This window comes from Microcebus murinus, chromosome 5, assembly GCF_040939455.1.
Source record: "Microcebus murinus isolate Inina chromosome 5, M.murinus_Inina_mat1.0, whole genome shotgun sequence".
Lineage (NCBI taxonomy): Eukaryota > Metazoa > Chordata > Mammalia > Primates > Cheirogaleidae > Microcebus > Microcebus murinus.
The window spans coordinates 90,224,596-90,239,988 of record NC_134108.1 but is presented as its reverse complement, the minus strand read 5'-3'; the positions used below and the strand labels follow the sequence as shown (position 1 = coordinate 90,239,988).

Below are 15,393 nucleotides of genomic sequence, written 5' to 3'. Positions count from 1 at the left end.
ATGCACCTGTAGTCCCAGCTATTTAGGAGGATCCTCAGCTGAGGCAGGAGGATCACATGAAGCCAGGAGTCTGAAGTCTCAGTGAGCTATGATGATCACACCTGTGAACAGCCACTATGCTCTAGTCTGGGTGACAGAGAAAGACTCTGTCTCTAAAAAAAGAAAATAAAAAATTTTGAACAATGAGGAAATAATCAAGACTTTGCAAAAGCATCCACAGAAGTCATAAAAACCTAAGCACACACAAAAGTCAGCACCACCTGTCCTGGGGGGACAGTCCACAAAGCCTAACATCAGAAAATGTTTAGAGAAGGCACAGCAAGTGCTGTGTAGCTAGTGCTGCTCTAGAAGAAAAGTCTCTGAAGAAAGAATGCAAAAAAAGAGGAACTGTTTAAATCTAAAATATTTCCTCACCCTAACACAGTGATGGGCATTCCCTTTGGGCTTTGGAATTACCATTGGACTACTCAGCCCTACAAAAAAAGTAGACTCCCGAGCTCCTACCACTTCCAAAAAAGGTAGACAGAGTTTTTTCTGAAAATGGCTGGTTGTAACAATTCTAAGGTTTCCACAAATTCAGAGGAAGCAAAATATTTTTTGAAAACATTGTGTATATATGCTTGTATATGCATTTATTTAATAATATTTTTATTGTTACATTAACTATATAATGTATTAACAATTGCTATATCTATAAGATATATGCATATTTATATATTTAACATGTAAATTTATATCCAGATAAGTTTATATTTAATAATACTATAATAATAGCCTCTATTAAGGAAGAAAAGGAAGGACATAGAGCTAAATCCTGGAACACCCCAACATTCAGAGAATGGATAGAGGAGGAGGAGCCAGCAAGGAAACATGAAAAGGGAACTAGTGACAGCAAGTGAAAACTGAGGAGTATGTGGTATCCCAGAAGCCAAGAGAAGAAAGTATTCTAAGGAGGAGGGAATAGTCAACTGTGTCAAAGGCTGTAGAGACATAAAGACAGAAGGTATCTCCTTATCTATTGAAAAAGACTGACTACTAGATCCCAAAAATGATAGACTAGTAATCTACCAAAAATGGTAGACTAGTGATCTATGCAGCAGAAAGTTGGGATGGAAGTCTGACTGGAGTGGTCTGAGAAGGTCCAGAGAATAAAGGCAAGCCTTTGGGAGTGCTAATACTGTGTTAAGAAACAGAAGTAGGCTGGTAGCTGAAGGAGGCTACATGGTGGAGGAAGGAAGGTTTTGTTTGGTTGGTTTCTGAGGGGTCCTCCTCTGGAGTGTTGAGAAAATTTAACAGGAAAAGAAAAAACACATGACACAGAAGAGAAGACCTGATTAATAATAACACAAGGTAATAGAGGAAGATGGGATCTAGGGCACAAAAGAAAGCTTATGGATTATAGATTATACATGGACAATTCACCCATATCAACTTGAAGAGGGACAGATATAGGTACATATGCAAGTAAGAGGGTAGAATTCCTGTCTGATTGTTTCAGACAGGACACTTCAACAGTTAGAGAAAGGATAAACCAAAACTATTTCCAAAATTTTTACCTTAGGTAATCAGCAGAATGGTGGTTCCAGTAACAAATCATCATTATCATCATCATCATCATCACTAACTTACAGTGCTTAATTTAGGACAAGCATATTCATGACCTCATTTAATCTTCACAGAAAATGATATAATATTATAACCTCTACTTTCTAGATGATAAAAAAAAAAAAACAAGTTTAAAGAGATTAAGAAGCACAACTTGTGAGTTAAGCTGTCTGAATTCAGAACTGAGCCTATAACCTGTAACTGTTGTAAGCACCCTACTCACATATACACACAGCACATACACATACACACACACACAAATACAGGCATGCTAGTGTTTGGGGCATGGTACTATCAGAAACCTACACAGGTACATTACTCTCCTTTTTGAGAAAGCAGAACAAGGAGGCAACTTTGCTAAGCCAGTTCTGTTTCTCCCTCCTCTGCCACTATAGGCTTTGTTTTAATTTTGTAAACTTTTTTGTTTTTCGGTCTTCAAGAATACTGCAAGGAGTGTCACCACTAATGTACTAAGTTCTAACATATTATTCCCTAACAACACATTGAGCTTGGTTCTTTATTACCGTTCTCTCAAAATGTATGTTGGAGTTCCTTGATTATGACTGAGTGTATGATAGAAATTGTTGTAAAGCCACTTGGTCCTTTGATGCTGGAAGCCCAGAAGTAAGGGACTTACTCAGGTAGGAAAGTCTCACAGACCACATGACACCCTCGTCTGAATGCTAGGGACAATGAGAAAGTGAGGTTTTTGAAGGGACCTCTTAAACGTTATATCGTTATATCTTCTAACAAAGATGCAAAGGCAATATATGTAACCAAAATGTTTGTACCCCCATAATATTCTGAAATTTAAGAAAAAAGAAAAAGAGAAAACAAATGTATAATTTGTCCAATAATAATAATACTTTAGGTATAATTAATAAATTTTATTTCTTAAGCCCAGAAAAATGGAGTAATGGGTTTGTACAAAGTCCAAATAGGTTAAAAAAATAAATTAATACTTCCTTCATCTCCAGAACTGAATTTGTCATAGAAAAGTTTCATCCTCAATTTGAAAACTCATAAATACATATCAATTAACCAACACAGCCTACTGTAAGTTTTAACAAAATATATTCCCCCATACAATTGAAATATATTTGGTTTCCTTAAGGTTCAGGAACTATTTTAAAGTATGTATAGCAATTTTTATATCTCAAACAATAGCTTTAAAGCGTGTAATAAAATGAGTTACCAATTGAAGACCATTTGCTAAGGATTCCTTCTGACTTTGTGAATTTAGTTAAAAATAAAACCCTGCAAAATATATGCACATTCTATTGTCTGTTATGTGAAAGATGAATGTGAAAGTCAGCAAGAAAGTACATCTAATTTTAATTATCCTAAGTGGAAACTCCTCTGTGGGAGACTGCAGAGAAAATCCACAAAATGGAAATTATTCTGGGAAAATATCCTAATGGAGAACAGTATTGTGTGGAACAATCTCCCAAAGGCCACTATACAATGCCTGGAAAAAATATGTCTGCAGTGCCACAAATCAAAGCTGTTTCTGGGGTATATATTTTTTTAAGCTTCCCATTCCTGAAGTCAAGGAACCATGTTATGAAAGAATAATCAAGGAAAACCCTTTAATTAACTTCTAAATTATTTTAACTCTGGGTAAAGAACTTTCAGAAGCCACATGGAATGTGAGGAGGGAACTTGGAAGGTAGCACATGGTGATTTTAGGCCCACAATGACTGTGTCAGATCTGTGTAACTCCAACAATGAACTTCGGAAAATAACCAGCTCTGAATGAAATCATTACTGGTCTGAAAACAGAGACCTTTGCATAAACATGCATCCTATTTACCTTATCCAGTAAAATGTATGACTTTGTAAAATTCGCACACCTATGTTTAAAAGAGGGCACAATGACCCAAAACAAGAAAGCAGTTTAAGATGCCACTAGTAGAATGAATGATTGTTCTTTTATTTTTAAATAATGTAAATTTATTTCCACAGAATTTATTTCAATTCTTTTTAAGGTGTATAAATAAAAAGCCTCCCTTTTATATTTTTTTCTCTAAAAGTCAACCAAAGAATGAAATAAGTAGGTTGATGAAATATCTACACTTCCATGTTTATAGCGGCATTATTCACAACAGCCAAGATATGGAATCAACCTGAGTGTCTGTCAATGAATAAATGGATAAAGAAAATGTGGTACATATACACAATGGAATACTATTCTGCCATTATAAACAATGAAATCCTGTTATTTGCAAGAACATGGATGAACCTGGAAGACATTATGTTAAACGAAACAAGTCAGGCACAAAACGACAAATACCACATGATCTCACTCACATGTGGACTCTTAACAATGCTGATCTCATAGAAGCAGAGGGTAGAATGGTGGTTACCAGAGGCTGAGATGATTGGGGAGGTGCAGGAGGTGGTGTTGAAAAGATGTTAGTCAAAGAATATGAAATTTCAGTTAGGTAAGACAAATAAGATCAAGAGATCTGTTATCCAACATGGTGACTATGGTTAGCAATGTACCATATTCTTGAAAAAATGCTACAAGTGGATTTAACATGTCCTCACCAGAAAAATGATAACCCTGTGAGGTAATGTGTTTGTTAATTAACTAGATTTGGTCATTCCACAATGTATAAATACTTTAAAAATCATGTTGTACCCAGTTAATGCACACAATTTTATCTGTCAATTTAAAAGTATAAATAAAAACCTCAACCTAAAGGAAAAATTAATTTATTCATTAATTAATTCACACATATGCATTTTCATAGTTTTCTCCAAAAGCAGGCTGTTTGTGAGAATACAAAGAGACAGCAATGATCCTGCAGACTAGAATGCAGGTGACGTGCTTGGCACATGGTCTCCTCAGAGCAGGTATCCTTACCCTCCTGGTGGGATTCCCTTTTCACCTTAAGGAAGTCAGACTGTCTCCCATGACACCCCCAGAGCATGGATATATGAGACATCTCCCATTCCTGTGGCCTTGCCTGATCCTGCCATCTCTAAAGATTCCTACATCATTGAAAACTGGCAGAGATTGCTCAGTCATTTAAGAGACTCCGTGGACAAGACGATATTATACTTCTTTGAGAATTGCATTGTTATGGCTTCTACTTTACCTCCTATAATTTTCCTCATATTATAAATCGGCCTTTACCTACTCTATTTTCTCTGTTTTGTTTCTAGTTACTAACCCTCCTATTTGCTCCAGTGACCATTCTTAGCCATGACTCGCTCATGACTCACGCCAGCTCAACCCATGCTACATCCCAACTACCACCATGCCACTTGGTGAACAAGACAGAACAAGAGAAATAACCACTTATTTTTTTTCAAAAGCCCTATGTCAGAAACCATACTACTAGTTTTCATATAGTCTCTCATTTAATCCTCACACTAATCCTATTTTTAAAATCCCCATTTTGTCAACAAAGAAAATAAGATTCAGAGACATTAAGTAACTTGCCCAAGATCAAATAGTATGAAAGTAGCAGATCCATCACATTTGATATGATACTTTTAACAGCTACCATTTTCTGCAACCAGCATAAGCAACCATAAAAACATGAAATGAATATAGTCTAGATCAGGTTGTCTCAGATATGAATACTGTACACACTATTTTAATAAGGTTAAGAATTTTGGAAAGATGGCACTTAGAAAATTACTATAGGTTTTTAGCATGAGCAAACAGCAAAGTGCCTTCAAAGACTTTGCAAATAAGACTACACTTTAGAAATTAAGCAAACAAATCAACATGGGGATCTGAACAAATATAAATGGTGGGCATCTTAGACATGGACTAGCCACCCAGGGCCAGTAGGTATTGACTGGATCCATGGGAAGGTACTAATGTATTTAACATATTTAAAGAACATATACTTGAATAGGAAGCTCAGAAAATCTCAGACTTGTTAAAAAAATAAAAGAGAGAGAGAGAGTCAGTAATACAAATGTTGTCTGTACCCATTGAAACCCTAAGGGAAAAGTCCAGTAAGGCTAAGCCAATAGGCCACTTGCCAGATAGACACCTACTGTGGAGATGGACCCTCAGGTATTGGGCTACCCAAGGCTAACATGGTAACACATTCCTTTCATACAATTTACTCCTTTCTAAGAATGTAGCTCTCTGTGGAGCTTAGCCACAGAGAATATGGCATTAAGGTAATACCAATGTCTGTACCATTGGACAGTCATCAGTGATGACCATTTTTACCTGGTGATAAAGCCTTTGTGAGCTTTATTAGCCAATAGCCACTGACAAATTTCGGAGCCCAGGAATCTTGGAATTCACCATGGTGAATACTATTGAATGGCAGCCATCCTAGCTGATATCCTTTGTCTGTGAGTAATTAAACCACTGATTGCATTTTTATTTATGTGTGTTTACCTTATCACCATCTCTCCCTGGTTCTCCTTTGTAACCCGGCAGTCCTTGAGCTCCCTAGATTAACCATAAAATAAAATTCTGTTAATTATGTTTTCTGGTTTACGAGAAATTAGATTCCTAAAATGTGTATAAAAGGATAACATACTTGTATTCCTGGAGATCCTGGAACTCCTGGTGATCCTGCAATTCCCTGATATCCCTAAAGAAAAATATAAAATAAGTAATTAATATTTCACCATATTTACAAAGAACAGCTCTCCATTTCAGGATTTGCCCTTGTCTCAAGTGTGTTACACCTAAAACTTCATTTGGTGATTGTTCCAAAATGATAAAGTATCAAATGCTTAATGCTTAAATACCCTTCCACTTCATAAAATCCTTTAAAATGTATAGGGAAAGATCTTGAATATCTCTCAATAAATAAAAACACCCAGAAATTCTTAAATTAAAAGGAAAGTTTGGGGATGAACATATAGAGCTGTTCACAGCTCCTGAAGAAATGTTCTGAATATATTGAGAACACATTCAACATACTCAGGAGAAAAACACCTCAGGACACTGGAGGATTAAATAAATGTAATGTATTTTTAAACTACCTGATTAATGGGATCTGAGTTAATCCCTGAAATAAATTAAACCTTGATGAATGTTATTCTTTAGATTAAGTCTATAACCACCTTTGGATTGTTCATTTTAGAAAGCTGTTGGTGTTAAACCCAAGAATGTGGTTGTGACATATCCCTCCACAACTTCCCGAGGCTGTGGTGTCTGCTAAGAGAAGAGAGAGGAGAAAAGTCTCATCTCCACTGCTTCCTACACATTGCTTCAGAAACTGGAACCTTGGTAAAATAGCACCTTTTTAGACAGAGGCAAACTATTCATTCTTCACTCAGAACATGGCCAACTAAAGTCTCCAAACAAACTTGCAGGCCATGAACATTTATCTAGGTTTCCCAAGGCTAACATCAGGTTAACTTGAACCACCTGGCACCTGCAAACACATTTACCACCATCAGATTCCACTTTACTCCCGTTCTCTACTCAGATTCCATCTTTCATGGATCTTACTGTTTGGGTGCCAGTTCCTACAGTCGACAATATTAACACAGATCTAATTAAGGTTTCCAATTACATCTTTATTCTTAAATCCAAGAGCTTCATTTCCATGTGGCTATTCATGGCTATCTAGACTTGCCTTCATATTTATCCACTCACCTGTCAGTACATTTTTAACTATGATTTTAGAGATATCATAATTCTGTTTTTCTACTCACATTTTCAAATATTCTAATATTCTTTGCTATCTATGATAATAATAATGGTTATCTCTGAAAAATCAGTCTTACATTATTGTTTTTCTACTTTTACATGCACTTACATTTCCTATTTTGTAAAATGCCTTTTCAGTTAGTTCCAGAATGATGATGACTATATGGTTTTTATCACTAACCATCATCCCTTCCTCCAAACTCCATTCAGTTCCTTACAGAGTATATCATTATGATTTCTCTATGATGTCTCAGATTCAAATATTTCTTGAGTCCCCTTGCCCAATCCTTAACCACTTCATCAGTGAACAAGGAGTCTCATTATAAACATCTCCACGCTCCATCACAACAACCTGCAACTTTCAAGCCCACCATCTGCTCTCGGGACTAGCACTGTCTCTACCACTGGATTATGTGCCCCCTTGAGATCAGGGGCTAGGTGTAATTCATTTCTGTATTTACAGCATTGGACACATTTTTTGGCACATTTTTGTTGATCAAGCGTTGGAAGAATTTACCTTTAAGTCATCACCTCTGCACATAAGCGTGTAAAATCTCTTTCCCCAAGGAACTGTGTTATGTTTGTGTGGCTTTCAGTAGAAAAATGAAACTTTGCATAATAGCATGTGTTTCCTGTTCTCAAGATCAGTCAAAAGAAAGAAGAAAGTTAATCTACATAGAGCTTGCTCAGTCCCATATCTCTACCACTGTAGTTACCACTGAATCTCCTTCCCTCAACCACTTTGGAATCAGGCTTGAAATTGAATCTGTCACTAGTAGCAATAAACAGAACTAGATTACTACCACCAGTAATCTACCACCAGTAAAACTGGATTACTACCAACTGTATTAATGCCACTACCTTGAATATCTTTCAGATCGCTCAAAACTCTCTGTGCATTCTCTAGATAGTCTGACATTATTTGTAATAGGCTGTTATAATTGTGAAAAATAATAATTGCAATGATTTATATGGTATTTACCATGTTTCGTGCTAAATGTTTCACATATATTAATTTATATTACTCCTCACAGCCACCCTTTAATGTAGGTTGTAAGTTATCCCCATTTTCAGATGAGAAAACCAGGGCACAGAAGGTTAAGTACTTGCCCAAAGTTACATAGTAAATTGACAGAGCCAGTGGGAACATCATCAGAAAGTGCTTCATGGTGGAGCAGATCTGATCATTTTAGAATGACTCATCATATTCAAAGAAGTCCATTTTGCATGACTATTTTTAAATTATTTAGAATTCTGAGTGCCCAGAGGAAAGGAATGTTCATAAAATTCCTCAAAAGAAAGTTACCATGGAGATTGGCTATTGATCAAAATGGTTGGTCATCTGCAAAGTTCACATTTAATGAATTACTTTTCTTTCCCACTTTTTCAAAAGTTAAGCCAAATGTCATATCTGCCTTATTCCCTGTTTTAGAAAATTAATCTTTTACAGAAGATCAAAAGCTGCTGTGCTGTCCTTCTTCCTCAAAGAAGCTGATGTGGTGTGTTTGTTAGAAAAGACACATTATATTTTAAGAGATTAAAAGAATATGGAGATGCCCTGGACTGTGTTCCCAGCTCACCTCTGACTCATAATGTGACCTCAGGCAGAGTCAACAAATCTGCAAATCCTGGGAGGCAACACAGTGAAGTGGAAAGATAATGAATTTTGAAATTAGAAAAGACCTTGGGCTGAATTTTTGCTCTTCCCTTTACTTTCTATGAGATTTTGGCTAAGTCGCTTTGCCTAGCAAGGCTTACTTTCTTTCCATAAACTGAGATAAGAATGCTTCACTTTTGAAAAGAAACAAATGGAGTCACAGGTGAAGATGCCTGGCAGATGTCAGGAACTCAATAAACGTGAGTCTCTTTTCTTCAGACTCGATGACTATTGTACAAAAGCACAAAAACACTAACGGGGGTGGGGAATCTGCGACCTTCTGATTTCAAGATTGTTTTTTTATAAGCACCAAAGGAGGCAAGAAAAGCTTTATCTTTCTCTGATGTGCCCCCCCCTTTAATAAAATGATTTGTTCTGTAAAGTTTGGATTCCATCAAAAGGCCACCCTTAAGGACCTAGAAGTCCACATGTTGCCTTAAGGATGCAGGTTCCTCACCACTGAATGACTCTGTTTTGTCCTTGCAGGAATTACAATACAGGAATAAATAATAAATGCTTCCCACAAAATAAGAATACTGTGGTATGTATATTTCTTAAGCTTACAATGAGATGCATCTTTGAAATCTTAGCTGCAGAAAGAAATTCAAAGTTGATTTTTTTCTATTTCATAATTTTACAGGAGAACATATATTTTGGTTACTAATTTGCTTTTGTACAGTTTGAGTCAAAGTTATAAATGTTCCTTTCAGTCAGTTAGTGTGCATTGTACCCATTAGGCATGAATTTACTCTTCCCCTCCTCTCCCTCCTACCTGCTTGATTTCTGTTGAGTTTTACTTCCATATGTGCACCTAAGTGTTGATGGATTAGTTACAATTTAGTATGGAGTACATGTGGTGTTTGTTTTTCCATTCTTGAGATACTTCATTAGCAAAGTTGATTTTAGAAGCTAGAGGAAACATGCCTGGTAACAAAATAAAGAAAACCAAACCAAATCCAAGCTGAGGGATCCCAGGGCAAAACACCAGAAGAAATTGGATGAAATTTTGAAAAACCAATTTTGGAGTAAAAATCAGGAAAATAAAGGTTAATGGAGGGAATATTACAACATAGAACAATTTCCAAGAAGAGAAAGAAATAAAACATTGGTTGACTCATAGCAGGGTACCTTAAAACAAGAAAAATGCCCTATAACAGGAAAAATGATAAGCTTTTTATGTAGCTAACTGAGTTTTTATTGTTCTGGACACACAAGTTTCTGTGTTTCACTGCAAAACTACAACTTTCCTATGATCTTTGACTGATTAATACTGTTCTACATGAATTTATGCCATATTGCAATTATTAGCAGGTCCAAATATCCACCCTACCCTCATCTGCAAGATTTCTGACAGTATTTAAGTCTTTTCCATGTTCACAGAAAGCCTCTTTGTAAATGAGTCATTTTTAGGGAAAAATATATTCTCACTGCCAAATTGTAGGATTGAAGAATACAGAATCAATTTAATTTTCTTCCATGATTCATAGTTGCAAGGCTCCAGGAAAGATGTATAGCATTGAAATGGAAATTAAGGAAATAGAAATCTTAAAATGTGCAAGGGTCACCATCTCTTCTAAGCCCAATTCTAATCATGCCATAAAATATTCTGCCAATCTAAATATGTATATTTTTTTCAAAGTAGTGAGGAGCGTAGAAATACTGGTTTCCTTTAAATACTCTAAACTTAAAGAATAAGAATAAAACCCAGGGAAATAATGCTGGATGTCACCCTTCTTTCAAAACTGTAAGAATGTGATTTAAAGTTTGTTCTATTACATAATTTTCTTCAAAGTTTTCCAAAATTCCAAGAGATACTCTTAGGTACACAGCCAGGGTAACTAGGTAACCAAAATCAAGTGTGTACTTTTAATGTCCACTGTGGAATCTTCCAGTTGTTGGCAGACTTTATAGCTCTACGCAATTAAATTCTAAGAAAATTCATAAATCTGTCTTTCTTTGTGTAGCTAATGTAAAAACTAATTTGCTACCTAACTCGACTATTAGTAAAGTTGTTTATATGCTCTACCTGATTGCTTACATTATTTGACTAATAGGTTACATTAATGTATGTGAAATTATACCAGAGTCAGGTTCTAAGAAAAAACTATGCCTCTATAGGAGGGGAAGAAGCAGCAGTCGAGAGAAGCTTTCCTAAGAGACAACATTAAAGGAAGCACAAAGCATAAGGGATTCCTTCCATACACCATGCAACAGGAAAGGAGGTACCATATCCACAGAGCCGAAGGAGAGAGCGAGGGGAAAAGTGAAAACAAGACTGGAACGGTAGACTGGAGGTTACCTGCACAGCTTGTAGGTCTTATGAAAGACTTGATCTTTCTCCAAGCCACTAAAAGTCATTTAAACCAGAGGGTCACACAAGCCTTGAGATCTGGAAAAATCGCTTGCTACACTGTAGAAGATGGATTAATAGGGGGGCAAAGGAAAGCTTGGAGACCAGGTGGGAGAGAGAATGGCACATACAACTCACGTCCAATCAAGGTGTGTTTAGTCTAATGTGATGAGTTGTGAGAAGTGAGGAATTCGGAGTTGTGGAGTGATGCCCAGCTTTCTGGCTCATGCAGTGGTTATAGCTGATGATATCACTGACTGACAAGAGAATCTGGAGGAAAATGTAGTTTAATTGCTTACAAAATGTTAAGTAGCACAATAAAGAACATTTTTATGGGCTAACATAATTCATACATGACAATGAGAAGCTATAGACTGCTGGGAAGTAAACAGAATTTCTGCTTCGAACTAAAGCAAACGACATTTACTATAAATGAAATTTAATCTACATCTAATCCTCCCCCCTGTACGGAAAGGTGGATGGGTAATAAATATAGAGTAACATCATCCAATTTCCTATAGTATTTGCCTTGAGCTAAGCACATAAATGACAAATAATCTCTGAGATTCACGGAATATAATTAAACTGCGGGATGTTGCCTCATTCCCTGAGTAAGGCTACACTTAAAATTATACTAAGCTTATTTCAAAAGGAGAATATACAACCTTTTCAGGTAATGGATACCACTTTTAGTAATTCTTACTTCTCAACATAAATCTCCAGTAATGATTCTTTTCATATTCAAAGGCAGGTGATCAATTCATCAATATCTAACCTCATGCCCTCTCTTGCTACCCTGCTATAGTATTTTTTTTTTTTTTGAGGCAGGGTCTTGCTCACGCAGGATGAAATGCACTGGCCTGATTATAGCTCACTGCAGTCTTGAACTTCTGGGCTCAAGCGATCTTCCCACCTCAGCTGCCCAAATTCTGGAATTGCAGGCCCTCTCCATAGTACCTAATACCACCCGATATTGTGAGTGTATTTATTATTGGTCTCTCATCAATGGAAATGTGAGCTTTAAAATGTCAGGGGTTGGGGTTTGGATTTGTTTTGTTTTGTTTTGTTCATTACTGTATTCTCTTAGCCTAGAAGAGTGCCAGGAACACAGTAAACACCCAACAAAAATAGGGTATATGACTGAGTGAATGACAAAATGAATAAATAAGCAAAAAGACAGATGAAAATATACTGAGTCCAACCAGTCACCACTCCTGAGAACTCTCCTAGCAGAAGCAGCCCTGCATTCATGCAGATTACAGTCAAAAGAAGGCACAATATAAGCATGAACTTATCTTTAAAATCACAAATGCTAGATGTGTTGCTGAATAATTCTTTGAAGAATGTAATAAATATACAAACAACTGTGTGTATATATAATGTCTACATATATCATTATATATACTACCTATAGTACGTAAAATATAAATTATCAGAGATACATAAGGTAAACATGGAATGTTCCACATATGATTTTTACAGAAGGATAGTACTGAAGAAAAGTGAATTAGCTAGTCAGGCTTGTCTCATGGGTCCTACTTGTCTTACTACTCACTATTCGCACACACAGAGACACACACCGTTAAGCTTACTCTGCAGGCCTAAGTACTAGTTTTCATCCCTGCCTACTCATTCTCTACCATAATTTTTGAATATTTGAAAACAGCACCTCCTGTTTGGATTATACCCAAAGTTCAGTAAATCCTCCCTCATCGGCTATCTTCTGAGTTCTTCTTATGTGCTCCCGGTTACGCTTTTCTAAATGGATTCCAGTTCTTGCATGGCCCTCGAGTGTAGAATCCTGAACCGAATCCAACACTCCAGAGGCAGGACTGTCATCTTTCTCAACACAGATGTTATATATCCAGCTAACTATGCCAAAAATTGCATCACCCTTTCAGGCAGCCCATTACATATGTCGATCCCTTTTCACCAAGGTTAAGGCTTTGTCTAGGAAAGCTTTACGAAGACGTAATTTTTAAATAATATTTTATTACAGAAAAAAAAAAAGAGATAAACTGCCCAAGCATAGGATAGTTCATTCGAGGCAAATGGTCCATATTTTAGCATATCAGTGAGACTTTCGTGAGGGTAGAGAGTATGTATGCAGCTAATGGCAGTGGGAGAAGGTAAGATGATAAATCTTTTCAAAAAAAAAAAAAAAAAAGAGGAAGAAGAGGGAACACATGAAATAAATACATAAATCTGCTTGCTAAGCCCAGGCTGAGGTGAAGGGAGAGTTCAGGTGGGAACTTCTTGATAGAAGGACGTTTCATACACTTCATAACCAAGCTGCCTCTTGTGATTTTCTTCTGCAAGCTAAATAATAGCCATTGCTTTGGCCTTTATCCGAGTGTATCCCATTTTCCAGTTTTTTAAACTTTCATGGCACTCAGCCCCACATTCCCAACAGCTGTTACATTGTTGAGTCCACAACTGGCACCATATTCAGTCAAAGGTCTGAAAGTAGAAAAGCATCAAAAGCTTGTCTCAGGGGTCCTATTTGTTTTACTATTAATTGTTCACTCCCCATCAAGCTTATTCTGCAAGCCTGAGTGCTGTCCTCCCTGTCCTGCTATTCTTGACCACCATTCTTAAATATTAGAAAGCAGCATTCCTTGTTTGAATTACATCGGATGTGTAGTAAATCCTCCCTCATAGGCTGACTTCTGAGTTCTTTACATGCTCCCTGCTACATTCTTCTGAATGAATTCCAGTTCCTGCGTGTCCCTCAAGTGTAGCATCCTAAACCAAGCCCGACACTCCAGAGGCATGAGTGTCATCTTTCTCAATACAGATACTATATATTTATTAACGATGCCAAAGATGACATTGGCCTTTTAGGCAGCCCCATTGTATATCTTGATCCGCTTTTCAGCAAGGTTAAGTCACATACCAGAGACAAGTAAGAGCCATAGATTTATTCCAGCTGAATTTCACTGTTAGAATAGCTCATTGTCTAAGTTCTCCAAATCTTGTTGGATCTTTGTGTCACCTCAAATACAAAAATAAATTCCCAATGACATCAAGAATGAAAACTCATTAAGAATCATGATAAATGAGAACATACGGTAAAGTACCTGATGCTGAAAAAAAATAACACTGGAGCAAATAAAAGGAGAAAATATTTGATTCTGGGAACATTTTACATTTCTAAAAATTAAAAAAAAATTATAAACCAAATGAATAGTTGGAAGAAATATTTATAACATACATATCAAAGGATTAATTCCCTTAATGCATAAGATCTTATCAATTGATATGAAAAAAACCATCATCCCTATAGAAAATAGGCAAAAGGACAAGAAAAGACCCTTCACAAAAGAGAAAGTAACCCTGAATGTCAGATTTCTATATTCAGCTTCCTACTTAAAAATCTCTACTTGATTGTCTAATATATAAATTTACCATAGTCAAAACCACACTCCTGATTTCCCTCACCCAATTTTCTCTCCTTCATTCTTCCACATATTAGAGCTTCCTTTGATTTCTCTCTTTCTCTCAAACCCACATCAATAAATTGGCGAGTCCTGTCAGCTCTAACTTCACAATATCCCCAGAATGTAAGTGGTTCTCTTTACCTTACCACTGCCACCCTCATCCTCACTGCCATCATCTTGCTCCTGGATTATTGCAAGAGCCTCCTGATTGGTTTCCTTCCTTTTGCCCTCATCTTCACAAAATCTACTCTCAACTCAGAAGCCAAAGTCATTCTTTTTAAAAATAGATCACATCACTTTTCTACTCCAGTGGCTCCAGAGCTCACTCCAACTGAAGGCCACGCCCATGAAAATGGCCTCAAGAATTCTAGGTGCTCTTCCTTCACTTCTCCTTCCTACCTACTCAAATACATTTCCTACTAAACTTCGTCCAACATGCACATATGTTATGGTTTGATAAGTCATGTAACTTTGAAATTCTCCACCTGTGCTGACTACTACTTCTGTAAGGTTTAGTCCTCCGTGGAAAGCTGGCCTTTTCCTGGCACCACTAGTCTGCTCAGTGGCACACTGAAGGAGGCAGAGGCAAGGGGAGATCACTAAGTGACCCACTGACCAACCCACCCTTTTGTCTATTGGTAGCAGTGTGCTGTCAGTCTTCCCAGCTCACTTCTTAAGGCTTAATATGGAAAATCAT

At 36.8% G+C, this 15,393-nt stretch overlaps 1 protein-coding gene across 1 annotated transcript in view; it reads right to left on the bottom strand.

The window, feature by feature from the left end:
• COL21A1 (collagen type XXI alpha 1 chain) overlaps positions 1-15,393 on the bottom strand; it is a 179,064-nt gene that overhangs the window by 71,697 nt on the left and 91,974 nt on the right. The window contains exons 11-12 of the mRNA XM_076003284.1: positions 6,126-6,179; positions 5,981-6,034 (exon numbers count right to left, since the gene is read on the bottom strand). Of these exons, the coding sequence (XP_075859399.1) occupies positions 5,981-6,034; positions 6,126-6,179 (108 nt within the window). The remainder of the gene's footprint in view (positions 1-5,980; positions 6,035-6,125; positions 6,180-15,393) is intronic.